The sequence below is a fragment of the Lynx canadensis genome, chromosome C1 (genome assembly GCF_007474595.2).
Source record: "Lynx canadensis isolate LIC74 chromosome C1, mLynCan4.pri.v2, whole genome shotgun sequence".
NCBI classification, from domain to species: Eukaryota; Metazoa; Chordata; class Mammalia; order Carnivora; family Felidae; genus Lynx; species Lynx canadensis.
In genome coordinates, this window is record NC_044310.1 from 20,782,529 (window position 1) to 20,796,779 (window position 14,251).

At 37.6% G+C, this 14,251-nt stretch overlaps 1 protein-coding gene across 2 annotated transcripts in view; it reads right to left on the minus strand.

The window, feature by feature from the left end:
- The window catches only part of EYA3 (EYA transcriptional coactivator and phosphatase 3), a 98,140-nt gene that overhangs the window by 57,224 nt on the left and 26,665 nt on the right, over positions 1-14,251 (minus strand). For both annotated transcript variants that reach the window (XM_030324036.1, XM_030324037.1), the window contains exons 3-4: positions 7,883-7,926; positions 3,701-3,780 (exon numbers count right to left, since the gene is read on the minus strand). In XM_030324036.1, the coding sequence (XP_030179896.1) occupies positions 3,701-3,780; positions 7,883-7,926 (124 nt within the window). The remainder of the gene's footprint in view (positions 1-3,700; positions 3,781-7,882; positions 7,927-14,251) is intronic.

Consider the following 14,251-nt stretch of genomic DNA (forward strand, 5'->3'; position numbering starts at 1 on the left):
TCACACATTTTAAGTACGAATTTCCTTTCAGATATCTAAGTGGAAATGTCAAATAGGCAGTTAAATCAGGGGAGAGGTCAGACTGGAAATAAAAATTTGGAATTCATTAACAATGTATACAATATTTGTTTTATTTTTTAATGTTTATTTATTTTTGAGAGAAAGCGCAAATGAGTAGAGGAGGGACAGAGAGAGGGAGACATAAGGTCCAAAGTGGGCTCTATGCTGTCAGTGCAGAGCCCGATGTGGGGCTCAAACTCATGAACCGTCAGATCACGACCTGAGCTGAAGTCAGATGCTTAACCAACAGAGCCACCCAGGCACCCCAACAATGTATACAATATTTAAAGTAATATAATAATGTAATGGATGAGAGGATGCAGAAAGAGAAAAGATGGTGGACTCAAAATAAATCCTGAAGCCCACCTACATTTGGAGTTCAGACAGAGGAAGAAGGGCCAAGAAAGGAGAAAGGCGGGAGGAAAAATGATGAGGCAGAATATGAGAAGAGAGAAACATGCACTAGAACTAGTACTCTCACAGTAACTGAAAATAACTGATGACCTTGACAAGAGCAATTTCATTGGAAGAGTGGTGACAGGAGCAAAATTTGAGAGGGCTGAAGAATTAATGGGAGACAAGAAAACAAAAGGGCAACTCTAGGGGCTCCTGGGTGGCTCAGTCGGTAGAACGTCCGACTTCGGCTCAGGTCATGATCTCACGGTTTGTGAGTTCAAGCCCTGCGACGGGCTCTGTGCTGACAGCTCAGAGCCTGGAGCCTGCTTCGGATTCTGTGTCTCCCTCTCTCTCTGCTCCTTTCTCTCTCTCTCTCTCTCTCTCACTCTCTCTCTCTCTCTCTCAAAAATAAATAAACATTAAAAAAAATTAAAAAGAAAAAAAAAAAAAAGACAAAAGAAAAGAAAAGGGCAACTCTTTCCAGAGGTTCCAATGGGTCATGGGACAAAGAAAAGGCATGAAACTAGTGGGGAATACAGAACCAAAGGAAGATTTTGTTTGTGTTTTAAGACCACAGATACTGGGTCATGTCTCTTTACTGAGAGGAAGAATTAAGAAGAGAAGAAGAATGTGGGGCACCTGGGTGGCTCAGTCAGTTAACCATCCAACTCTTGATTTCTGCTCAGATCATGATCTCACAGTTCATGGGACCAAGCCCTGTACTGGGCTGTGTGCTGACAGCGTAGAGCCTGCTTGGGATTCTCTCTCTGCCCCTCCCCCACTTACGTGCACACTTTTTCTCTCAAAATAAATAAACTTAAAAAAAATGTTTAAAAGAAGAGAAGAAGAATGTGATGATACAGGAGTGGTCTTAGGGGAGGGTAAGAAGGGATTGGACACAGAGCACAAAAGGTCTTACCTCTGGAGCAAGAATACTATTTCCATTCTGATGAGAATGAAGCAAGAAAACATGGGTACAAACACAGATAGGTTTGAAGATTTGGTGGTGGAGGGATGATAAGGGAGTTTCTTGTCTGACAACTGCTATTTGCAAAGGAGCCATCAATTAAGGATGAGGAAAGGTGAGTGAGGGTATAGGTACTTTAAGAGGAAAAGAGGTGGGGCGCCTGGGTGGCTCAGTCGGTTAAGCGTCAGACTTCAGCTCGGGTCACGATCTCGCGGTCTGTGGGTTCGAGCCCCGCGTCAGGCTCTGGGCTGATGGCTCAGAGCCTGGAGCCTGCTTCCGATTCTGTGTCTCCCTCTCTCTCTGCCCCTCCCCCATTCATGCTCTGTCTCTCTCTGTCCCCAAAATAAATAAACATTAAAAAAAAAAAAATTAAAAAAAAAAAGAGGAAAAGAGGTGTGAATTATCAAAAGGTAAAACTCATTAGGGAAATGGGGAAATGCAGTAGGATTTCTAAGCATGATGGGTGCCTACTTGAGGCATTGTAATAAGTCAACTAGGTATATAATTTAGCCAATATTTAGCTATTTGAATACACTATGGAGAAGATGGGGAGTTATATTAAATTAGCAAGAAGGGTTAGCAAGGAGAGGCTTTGCAAGAAGGCTTAGCAAGAATAGCTCAAGAGGCAAAGTTACTGAAAGTATCTGTAATAGAATTATTATAATAAAGAGCCACAGAATATCTGCTGATTAAAATGGGACATCAAGGCAGGCAGATGTGATGATGGGTACTGATTGGATAAGTCATCTACATGGATTTTGAAATCACTAAGAACAGTAAGGGTTTGGATGGAGAAGAAAACAAAGATCTAGTTTTTAAAGAGCAAAATGACTAGGAGTTCAGTCTAGGGTAAAAAGAAAGGTAGGGGGAGGCATAAATATAGACTTCAAAGGAACTAGAGTTTTTGAAGGAAAAAAGAGCAAAATCATTTAGAAGCAGCAAGAGATTCAACTTAATTCCTGGCCTTCAAATATAAAAGGAACAGGTTTATTTCTTGGGGATGAGTGGGACATTAAAAAAATTAGAGAGACTTTTCACTGATTAGAGCAGTTTCCCACAGAATGAACAGTTTCTCACATGCATCAGAATCACCTAGCTATCTTCTTGAAAATATAGATTCCCATCCGCATCAGATCTATTGAATGTGATAATCTATGAAAATGAGGCTGGAATTCTACACTACAAATAAGCACTCCAGATGATTCTTAAGTATGCTAAAAGTTTGAGAACCACTAGAATAATATATACAACTCAAGACATATCATTTTCTAATATATGGAAGTATATAAGGTGAAGCATAACCTGTTAAGAGAAGAAACATCCCCTAAACAAGTATCTTTTTAAAGAATACAATAAAGAATACAAATTTATTCTTTTAAAGTGTGTGGTAAAATATGGAGGGGCAATGAGATTTAATTTCAGGGAGCACTATTTGCCCTATGGAGGCAATCTGGAGGAGTATGTGGGTATGCCAGAGAAACTTACATCTCTGCAAGAATAAATCAGAACACTCTACAAACTTTTGTCCATGCATGAATGCATCTGTTCTATCAGAGAAAGTAGGCTGGTAAATGGAGGATGTATCTTATTGAGCTGGATCTCCCTTAGGGCCCACTATCAATCTCGGGTTCTGAGGGGATTACTTTTCTTTTTTGGCATAAATTGACAGGTAGAATCATTTGGTTATTAGAAAGGTGGAAAAACATCAAAGCCTCCAGAAGAGCAGTCAGAGGTTGGCCTACAAACTTTTCTGATGGTAAGGCATATTACCTATAGAACATCCAACTTCTTTTTTTAATTTTTTTCAATGTTTACTTATTTTTGAGACAGAGAGAGACAGAGCATGAACGGGGGACGGGCAGAGAGAGAGGGAGACACAGAATCCGAAGCAGGCTCCAGACTCTGAGCTGTCAGCATAGAGCCCAACGCGGGGCTTGAACTCACAGACCGTGAGATCATGACCTGAGCCGAAGTTGGAGGCTCAACCGACTGAGCCACCCAGGCGCCCCAAGAACATCCAACTTCAAAACAAAAATAAAGTCAAGTGTGACTCCTCAGGTAAGTGGATTCCATGCGATTTTGTCCCTCAGCTGGTATGTCAATAAAGTTTATATGGGAGCACGGGGATGAACACACACACACACACACACACACACACGGAAAGGAAAGGCTTCTGTACATATGGGACAAAAAAGGCAGTCAGTGAAAACCAATCATAAAAGAACAGCATTACCTATAGGAATACCTCTTCCATCATGCACAGAATATAGTACTTACTTTCCTCTGACATGGTAAGGTTTGAAGCAAGGCTTGAAGTTTCAGGTTTCTGATCACTGACTTCAGGGCTGCTCACTTGACTGAGAGAACCAAAATGAATACATTAGTCCCTCATGGACTTGCTGCATTGCTTAAAGTGATTACATCAAACCCATTTCTTCCTAGGCTATACAAGTAGGAGGCAAAGTAAGTCTTCCTCATGGTATTATTATTATTGGTTTTAGCAGCTACCTGAAGAGCTAGGGTCAAGGGTAGTGTACCCTCAGCATGTGACTGTTCTTTCTCGTATCACTAGAGCCCTTCCGCTTTCATATCATTCAGAAATTCTAGCTAAGTTATAGGCAAGTCAGAGTTTTTCTAAAGACCATGTGGTAGGGGAAAAAAAAAAACACCTCCATAACACTTAAAACTGCACTGTTGCTTTGTTTCCAAAGTTCCACAGGGAAGTAGAGAGATGTCTGATTTCAGAAAGTGATTCTCATGATCACTTGAAAAGTTTTTTCAAATTACATATGCTTGCTTCCCAGAAGGGGATTCTGAACCTTAAAACGGTTCATTCTGCTATATTTTTCTTCTCTAATTAAAAAATGTTTTTCTAAATTTGTTATCATATCCCAGACTGAAAAATACCTTTTTTTTTTTAAGTTATAAGGGAAATTCAGAGAAATTGCAAAAGGTAAATCACACAAACTGGGAGAACAAGTCCTTATGTCACACACTTTAATGTTGGCAAGAGTCTCACTGAAATTCTGGAATGATGATTTTACTAACTAACTAACTAACTCCCTCTTCCTTCTACTTTACTTTCCACTCTTTAGTTATTCCCTCAACTACCAGGTTAGCATAATGATTAAGACTACAGATTCTAGAGCCAGACTGCTTGCGTTCATATTCCACTCTGCCAAAACTAGCTTAATGACTTTGGGTACTTCTTTGCACTCCAGTTTCAACTGTCAAAGAGGGATAATAATAGAGCCTAACTCATAGGGTAGTTGTAGGGATTAATTAATTAATATATAAAACGTACTGAGAGACTAGAACACAGACAATTTAACTGTAGCCATTATTATTATATTACAACTTCTCCCCAGCCCAGGCATCCTTTCCATATTCGTGTTTCCTAGAAAGAAATCCACTTTGCTATTCTACACTCCAGGGAAAAGTAGAGGACACTGTACGAGAGGCTCCATATATCTGGAAAGGTAAGACTGACTAATAAAAAACAAGAATAGTTTCTACGCAGCAAAACTTTTAAAATAAATGTTATTTATATTAAAAATACACAGCATCAAAATTTTTAATGTTTATTTATTTTTGAGAGAGAGAGAGAGAGAGAGAATATGAGTGGGGAAGGGGCAGAGAGAGAGGGAGACAGAGAATCCAAAGCAGGTTCTGCACTGTCAGCAGAGAGCCCAGTGCAGGGCCTGAACTCACAAACCATGAGATCATGATTTGAGCTGAAGTCAGATGCTCTACCGACTGAGCCACATGGACACCACCACAGCATCAAAACTCTTAAGGCTCTCATATCTTTTCTGAATGGACCACTAATATTCAAGTGTAATATCAATATAGTTTTTTTTTCCTGGTATATTCTGAATGTTCAAACAACTTTTCCTCAAATGTAATTAACTTTTTATTTATTTTTAAAAATTTTTAAATGTTTATTTATATTTAAGAGAGAGAGACAGAGACAGAGAGCAAGCAGGGGAGGGGCAGAGAGAGGGGGAGACAGAATCCAAAGCAGGCTCCAAGCTCTGAGCTGTCAGCAGGGATGAAACCAAGAGTCGGATGCCCAATTGGACTGAACCACCCAGGTGCCCCTAGTACTTTGTTAAACATTTAAAATTTTAGATCTAGGGGCGCCTGGGTGGTTCAGTAGGTTAAGTGTCCGACTTTGGCCCAGGTCATGATCTTGCAGTCTGTGAGTTCGAGCCCCACATGGGGCTCTGTGCTGACAGCTTGGAGCCTGGAGCCTGCTTCTGATTCTGTATCTCCCTCCACTTGCACTCTGTCTGTCCCTCTCAAAAATAAACATTAAAAATTTTTTTAAAAATAAATGAAATTATTAAATCTAGAAAAATTATGTACTATCTCAACATCTATTTTCACAGTTATATAAACATAAATTTTGCTTAATAGTTGTGCATGGTGAAAAAAAAAAAGATGTTCTCAAATAAAAGGACTTCTCCCTCTAAAAAGCAAAGACACCCAAACTCTTCAAAAAGTGAGGAGCATCACAAATGCTTGATTCTTATTCAGTAGAACTCTTGTCAATAATCAACACAGGGGCACTTGGATGGCTCAGCTGGTTTAAGCATCCGACTCTGGTTTTGGCTCAGGCCATGATCTCATGGTTCATGGGTTCGAGCCCCATGTCAGGTTCCATGCTGTCTCTCCCTCTCTCTCTGCTCATTCCCTTCTCTCTCTCGCTCTCTCTGATAAATAATGAACACAATCAACCAATAATGAATAAACAAAATTAGGTTTGGACGTACAATGGAATATTATTCAGCCTTAAAAAGGAAGGAAATCCTGACACATGCTATGACATAAATGAACCCTGAAGACACTGCACTAAATAAAACAAGCTAGTCACATAAAGACAAATACTGTCTGATTCCACTAAAAGGAGGTACTCAGAGTAGTCAAAATCACAGAGACAAAGTAGAACAGTGGTTGCCAGCAGTTAGGAGAACAGGGAAATGGGGAACTATTATTTAATGAATACAGAGTTTCAGTTTAGGAAGATGAAAAAAGTTCTAGAGATGGATGGTGGTGATGGTTGCACAACAATGTGAATATAATAATGCCGCTGATTTATACACTTAAAAATGAATGAATGGTGAAGTTTATGTTATATATATTTTATCATAATAAAGAAACTGAAGGAGAGAGAAGGGATAATTATAGGAAAAGACAAAGGTGGTAGGTTCCATAATATAACTGGAAGGATCAGCCTTAGATATAAGCAGAGGAATTAACTTCAGAGGATAGGGTAAAAGAGAATATTGTAGAGAAGCAGATAAATGGGTAGATGTGGTGACAGACAAATGAGACAGTTTCTATCTAAATGTTTCTAAGTTCTCTTTGAATTAGGGAGCAAGATCCCCAGCTGGGTAAATGGGAGCAAAGTAAAGGGCAAGAAAGATGAAAGGAAGGGGAGGAGGCAGGAGGCAAGGAGGAAGGGAGGGAGGGAAAGAAAGATGATTTTACAGCCTAGGATAAAACACACTAGGAAGGGTGGCTGGACCACCAGGAGTGCTTAAGTGCCTGTTTGCGATGTAATCATAAATGAAAACAGTTTTGTGTTTTTCTCTGACAATGTTCAGGTGACTGGAAGTAAGACTGGAATAGGTGAACAGGTGGTCTACCCAGGGTTGTGGTTTTGCTAAGGAAGCATGACACAGGGGAAAAGGAGAACAAGGTAGAAATGTTTGCAAGGGACTGATTAATAGATCTTATAATTTAAAAAGCGTAAGAAAAATATTAAAATCTTTGTGGGAAGCATCAATGGGTAAGAGTGAAAATATGATAGCTCATTTAACGGAAAATGTACACGAAGATATCACATGGCTAGTGTGGCAGTAGTGGAAATGAGCTGGAATGGGGTGTGTGGTACTGAAAGAGTAGGATTCTGGAAGTTCAGATGTTAGAGGTGGTGCAGTTACTGGTTCATAGACAAACAGAAGTAAGGACTGTGGAAAACTGAAAACTCTGGTGTTGTGGAAGCCGGAGTATGAGGGGCAAAGAAGCTGTCTCTTATTGACAGGGAGTGGAGCTAATGATTAAGGCATCCCATGTCCATTTGGTGATTAATGCCAAATCCTTTGGATTTCCCTTATTTCTGCTTCTTTTTCCCATTTTGTACCCTCTACATCTGACTGAAGAATGTTCACCATCATGTCTCTTCCGTATATTGCAGGACCTGATAGATAACATGAGTTCAGTACAAATTCCTAAACAAATAATGAATGAATAAGACAAAAATCAGCACTTATTTGTTTCAAGGACAAACCAGTGGAAGGATATTTTCACCTTAAACTAAATAATTTCAAAACCTAAAGACTGATGCTAAAATTCAAAACTAGAGTAGTCAACCCAAAATGTACCCATATACTTATAAATAGCAGGTGAAAAAAAACTAAGTAGATCATTAAAAAGAAATTCAACTTTTCATACCTTAAAGTTTGCTCTCCTGATTCCTGCATCTTGGCTTTTTTCACCTGCAAAAATAAATATACAAAGGCATCAATATAGTGCTCTGTTTCTGAAATCATCTACCTATTCAAATGGCAGGCTGATATTAACTAATAATTTACAGGGTAACTATTTCATTTTGTTTTGTTTACATTTATTTAATTAACCTTTGTTTAGAGTTAGAGATGGGCTTCTTTGTTTTTCACATGAGCTCTTTCTTTTTTTTTTTTCAACTTTTTTTTTTTTTTTTAAATTTTTTTATTTTTTACTTTTGGGACAGAGAGAGACAGAGCATGAACGGGGGAGGGGCAGAGAGAGAGGGAGATACAGAATCGGAAACAGGCTCCAGGCCATCAGCCCAGAGCCTGACGCGGGGCTCGAACTCACGGACCGCGAGATCGTGACCTGGCTGAAGTCCGACGCTTAACCGACTGCGCCACCCAGGCGCCCGAGCTCTTTCTTTTCAATGAAAAAATTGTTTTTCAGATTCAAGGTAAAATGTTTACCAGGATTTTTACTCAAGATACAATGTTTACCAGAGTAAAGTATCCAAACTTGGGTACAAATTAGTTGGTTTTAAATTTTAACAGACTCATAATTATATTATCAAACAGTAAGTATGGCATATTCAACAACATCAACTCATTTATTACTTTATGAAACAGAAATGTCTTTATACTTAAATTACATGCCAAAAATAAAGATAAATTCTTATCAGGTTATGAGTAATTTAAAAAATATTCTTTATGCTATTCTGTTTTATTCCAGATTTTCATCTTTTTCTAATTCATTCTGAGGTAAAAACATTTCCACTGAAACAGTTTAAGAATCCCAAACAGAAGATCAACAACATTTAACAGTACCAGTGGATTTCCTTGCTTTCATATATATTACAAAGAATCTGATTTTAGAGTTCTCTGATTAGAATAACTAGTCACAGTAGAAACACGCTTAGTATGCTTAGCCATACAAAATTACAAAATTATGGATTGAGAGTATCTCAAGCTAATAAAAAGCTGAAAATCTACTAAATAATCTTAAACAAAAATATCAGGTGGGAATATAGCTATTTAATATGATTAAATTTAACATTTCAGACATTGTTTGCCTTGATTTGGGCAATTATGTCCCCCTATAAATCAGAGATAGGAAGCATCTGCTGCCTGGCATTCCAAGCAGGTAAACTAACTCAAAAAGATACAGACAGATATTACAAAAGTACGGGTTGAAACAGTACAATCCAGAAACCGAATGTAAAATAGTGTAGCTACTTTGGAAAAGTTTAGTAGTTCCTCAAGGGATTAAATACAGAGTTACCATATAATCCAGCAATTTGACTCCTAGCTATATAACCAAAAACCAAAAAAACAAACAAACAAAAAAAAAAAAAAAAAAAGGAAAAAGAAAAAAAAAAAAAGAAAGAAAACATATGTCCAGGAATGTTCCTAACAACACTATTTAAAATAGCCAAAAAGTGAAAACAACCCCAATGCTCATGAATGAACAGATAAATGGATAAATAAAATGTTAAAATAATGATAAATAAAACAATGAATGATAAATAAAATAAATTCATACAGTATTATTCAGCAATAAAAGGGAATGAAGTACTGGTACATAATATATGCTACAATGTAAATGAACCCTGAAAAGATTATGCTAAGTGGAGAACGCCAGTCACAAAGAACCACATAATGTATGATTCCATTTACATGAAATGTCTACAAACAGGCAAATTTTTAGACAGAAGTTAGATCAGTAGTTACCTAGGGCTGCAGGGGATGAGGGAGTTGGGGGGTGGCTGCCAATGGGTATGGAGTTTCTTTTTGGAATGATGAAAATGTTTTAAAATTGATTCTAGTGATAACTAAAAAACATTGCGAATATATTAAAAACCACTACTTTAAAATGGATATGTCAATTTTTCTCAAAGCTTTTATTTTAAAAAAACAATATAATCTTACGGGCATGTTATAACTGAAGATAACATAAAAAAAAAGAACCAATGGCAAATTTGTGAAATCAGGGTTCTATTTGTACCTCTGCTAAAAAAAAAAAAAAAATCATGCCTTAAAGGAAAGGAAATATCCATGTTTTGTTTCAAGAATTTCCTTACTCTGATTTTTCAGATGATCAAGGCTGGCTTTGCACTGATGTCTCTAAGTTTTAGGCTTATGGTATAAAACTGCTATTAGTCTGGAGGAACAGAACTCATTTGAAAGAAGTTAGGTACTTGCTTATAAATATGGGAATAAAAACATTTTTAAACTTTGAGGTATGCTATCCTTTACCTAAGTTTATCCTCCTTGATAAAGAAGACACAAAAGAAATCAGGGGTGTTGAGTCAAGAAGTTGTCTCTTCACCACCTGTTCTACCTCTTCTTCTCCTTCCCCTCCAAGTCCAAAACACAATTTTAAAGTCCTTTTTATTGTTCTCAAAAATGGTTCCCAAGCTACACTCCTGTTCTACATCCTAGCCTGGAGAGTATACTATGGTTATAAAGCATTTGCCACTTGTGTTGTCTACAGTAAGCATTAGTAATTTCTTTTTAAAATTTTAATACAAAAGGCATACATGCTCTTATTTTTAAAAATTCAAACCATTCAGATATGTATAAAATAGAAAAGACTTCATTCTGCCTCATTCCTCCATGAAATAATCAGTATTAAGTTTGCTGTATATTCTTCTAAAATTTTTCCTATGCATGTAGGTCCTTTCAAAACTTGAATTCAGAGAGCACCCCTGATAGCCATAAAAGCAGGTATTTTTATGTGCTTCCAGCTTAGCAGGGACAATCTTGGTTTATACCTCTTATCCCGGAACCAAGTCTGTTTAGTGTCCCCTTTTACTCTTCAAAAGAGTTCCAGTTTGGACAATAATACAACTGTTTCAGAGTATTTGAAAAAGATAAAGACTGGGGGTCAAGGAAGGGGAAAGACAATAATTTCAAGGTAACTGGTGAACACAGAGTGAACCATTTCCAAACGCAGAAGACTGAGGATTGATCGGCAATAATCAATTGACAGAAAACCCCAAACTAAAATTTATGTTGCACGTCAACAATGACCTGAATAAAGCTTAAGACAGGGCAAGTAATTAGTAAAGAAACAAGAAAGGGATAATTCAGCAGGAAAGAGACAAGAAGAGATAGTGAGATTAAAATAATTCTTGTAATAATGTCACTAGTAACATCTATATATACAAGTAACAGTAGGGTTAAAACTCTTGGTTTTATTTATCATCATTAATTTGGAATAGAATCATTCTTTCTACTCAAATTTTAGACCTCTACTACAGCCTGTGAAGACTTGTTTTTCTCTTCAAAGTATAACATTTACTCTTTCCATTGTAATTATTTTGAACAGTCTTAAATATTCTGTTCTCAGATTCTGTATTTGTCCATTTGGCAGCCATTAGTCACAGGCCAAACTAAGCCATTAGCCAAACTAAGGACCAAGCTGTGTACATCTTCCCTGTGATCCAGAGCCCATACTCTGATCCATCTCCTTTATCCAACTTACACACCAAGCCAATACTTCCCCTGCTCTGAGTCACCCCAGAGCCAGACACCAGCACCCAGTAACATCCTTGATACCCCAAAAGCCCTTGGAATTATTCAGACTACACAAACCTAAATCGTTTACCCTGCCTTGCCTTGCCTCTGGAAATTCCAATAATGGCTATGGGCAAGCTTTCCCCTAGCTCCTTTTTGCCTCCTAACTGACAATGGTGCCTCCCCCTGTGGCCCTGTGTGATGTGCCATGCCTTTCACTTTTAAGGACATTAAGCTTTTCCTTCAATGGCACTGACTTCCCTGTGTTATCACTCAGTTACCTTTAAAAATTAAGACCCAAGGGGTGCCTGGGTGGCTTAGTCAGTTAAGCCTCCAACTTTGGCTCAGGCCATGATCTCATGGTTTGTGTGTTCAAGCCCTGCGTCGGGCTCTGCGATGACACTGCAGAGCCTGCTTGGGATTTTCTCTCTCTCCCTCTCTCTATCCCTCTCCCACTTGTTTTCTCTCTCTCTCTCTCTCTCTCTCTCTATATATATATATATATATACCTCTAATTAAGATAAGATAAGATAAAAATAAAAATAAAAATAAAAATAAAAATAAAAATAAAAATAAAAATTAAGGCCCAGGAACAAATCAATAAAAAAATGATGCTCTGTGACAATCACCATTTATAGTCAGCAGAAAATGTTTTTAAAATGGTTTCATTTCTCACCTTCTTAAGTAACAATCAGGTTTTGGACATCATGTTACAGAAACTGAATAGAAGAGCAAGGAAATAAAGCAGAGTAGAAAAGACAACTCACCAGCAGGTCAGCCTCACAATTCTACTTTAAATACATAAGGAGTTACTGACAACAATACCCATTTCAACAGTATGTCAACACATAAGTCTTTTGAAACTAGACCTCTTGACCAGACTTCTGTCTTACTACATTAAAAACTCAATGCCATCATTTTCTTTGGTACATTTAATGTCTCTAACCCAGCTATTTGTTCTCACAGTACATATCCTAGGAACACTGCTGAGGATGATTTTTAATTCTACCATTTCCTTGATTATCGATGTCCCAACAGGGATAAGGGATGACATTTCAAATGTTTCAAGGTCATTTTACAATTGCTATATCTTTCTGGTTTTATACTTGCCTTAAGTGAGAGGGCTAAAAGAAAAATGGCAAAGTAATCATCAGTATGTACTTCTCAACATAAAGAAAATATTAAAAATGTATTAAAGGACTTCTTGTGAGCACATGTCCATCTTTCTGTGATATAAAGAATACATCTGGAACATGAAAAACATACCCCATTACCTGCTTTCAAAATTCAAATTTTTCTAAGCTGGATTTTCATAAAGGTAAACATGTATCATTCTGCATTCTTCCTTAATATAAAATGCAAGAGGCTCATTCAGGATAGTAAACTGACTCAGTATTTATCTAACTTCAGAAAAATCTCAACACAAAAGAAAAACATCCTTTAATACAAAAGTATCTACGAGAATGATTACTATTGCCTTTCCTTATTTATTTATTTATTATTTATTTATTTTGCTTTTTTATTTTTATTTTTTTTTTAATTTTTTTTTTAACGTTTATTTTATTTTTGAGACAGAGAGAGACAGAGCATGAACGGGGAGGGGCAGAGAGAGAGGGAGACACAGAATCGGAAGCAGGCTCCAGGCTCCGAGCCATCAGCCCAGAGCCCGACACGGGGCTCGAACCCACGGACCGTGAGATTGTGACCTGAGCTGAAGTCGGACGCCCAACCGACTGAGCCACCCAGGCGCCCCTATTTTGCTTTTTTAAATGCTAAGGGTCAAAACACAGAAAGACCAAAATATACAAAAAAAAAAACAAAAGGCCACAACAAGGCAATAAATCTGTATCACTTGAGGACATTTAAAATTATTTTATTTATTTATGTTAAACATTTAAAAGAAATTAAGAATCTAACCTGGACTCTAGGGTCTTATCTATTTTTTATCTACTTTTTAAAATAAGTATTTTAGTATTTAAAAATACTTACCTATTTTTAACAATTAGTAATCAAATTATACTTTCTTCAACTACTACTACTTTTTAAAAACTTAATCAGAAAAATTTAGGTAAAGATAAAAAGTACGTTTTCTGGCACAAATGATAATATATACTGTTTTACTGGTAAACAGACATCCTCTTTTATTTTCTAAAAACTGTAAGGATAGCAATTTTGGGTTTTTTTTAATGGCATTTACAAATACAGTACTTTTTTTATTTTTATTTTTTAATGTTTATTCTTTTTTGAAAGACAGAGAGAGACAGAGCACAAGTGGGGTGGGGTGGAGAGAGAGGGAGACACAGAATCTGAAGCAGGCTCCAGGTTCTGAGCTGTCAGCACAAAGCCCAACGCAGGGCTCGAACTCATGTACCGCAAGATCATAACCTGAGCCAGAGTCAGATGCTTAACCGACTGAGCCATCCAGGCGCCCATGCAATACTCAGTTTGTAATACTGAATTTTCTAAGCAGACTCCCAGGTATTAACAAAATGTGAATTAAAGGACACGAAATTGTTTTCTTAGAAAGAAAGTATTAAGAAGTCTCTTCCTTTGGGGCGCCTGGGTGGCGCAGTCGGTTAAGCGTCCGACTTCAGCCAGGTCACGATCTCGCGGTCCGGGAGTTCGAGCCCCGCGTCGGGCTCTGGGCTGATGGCTCGGAGCCTGGAGCCTGTTTCCGGTTCTGTGTCTCCCTCTCTCTCTGCCCCTCCCCCGTTCATGCTCTGTCTCTCTCTGTCCCAAAAATAAATAAACGTTGAAAAAAAAAAAAAAAAGAAGTCTCTTCCTTATTTTTATTTCT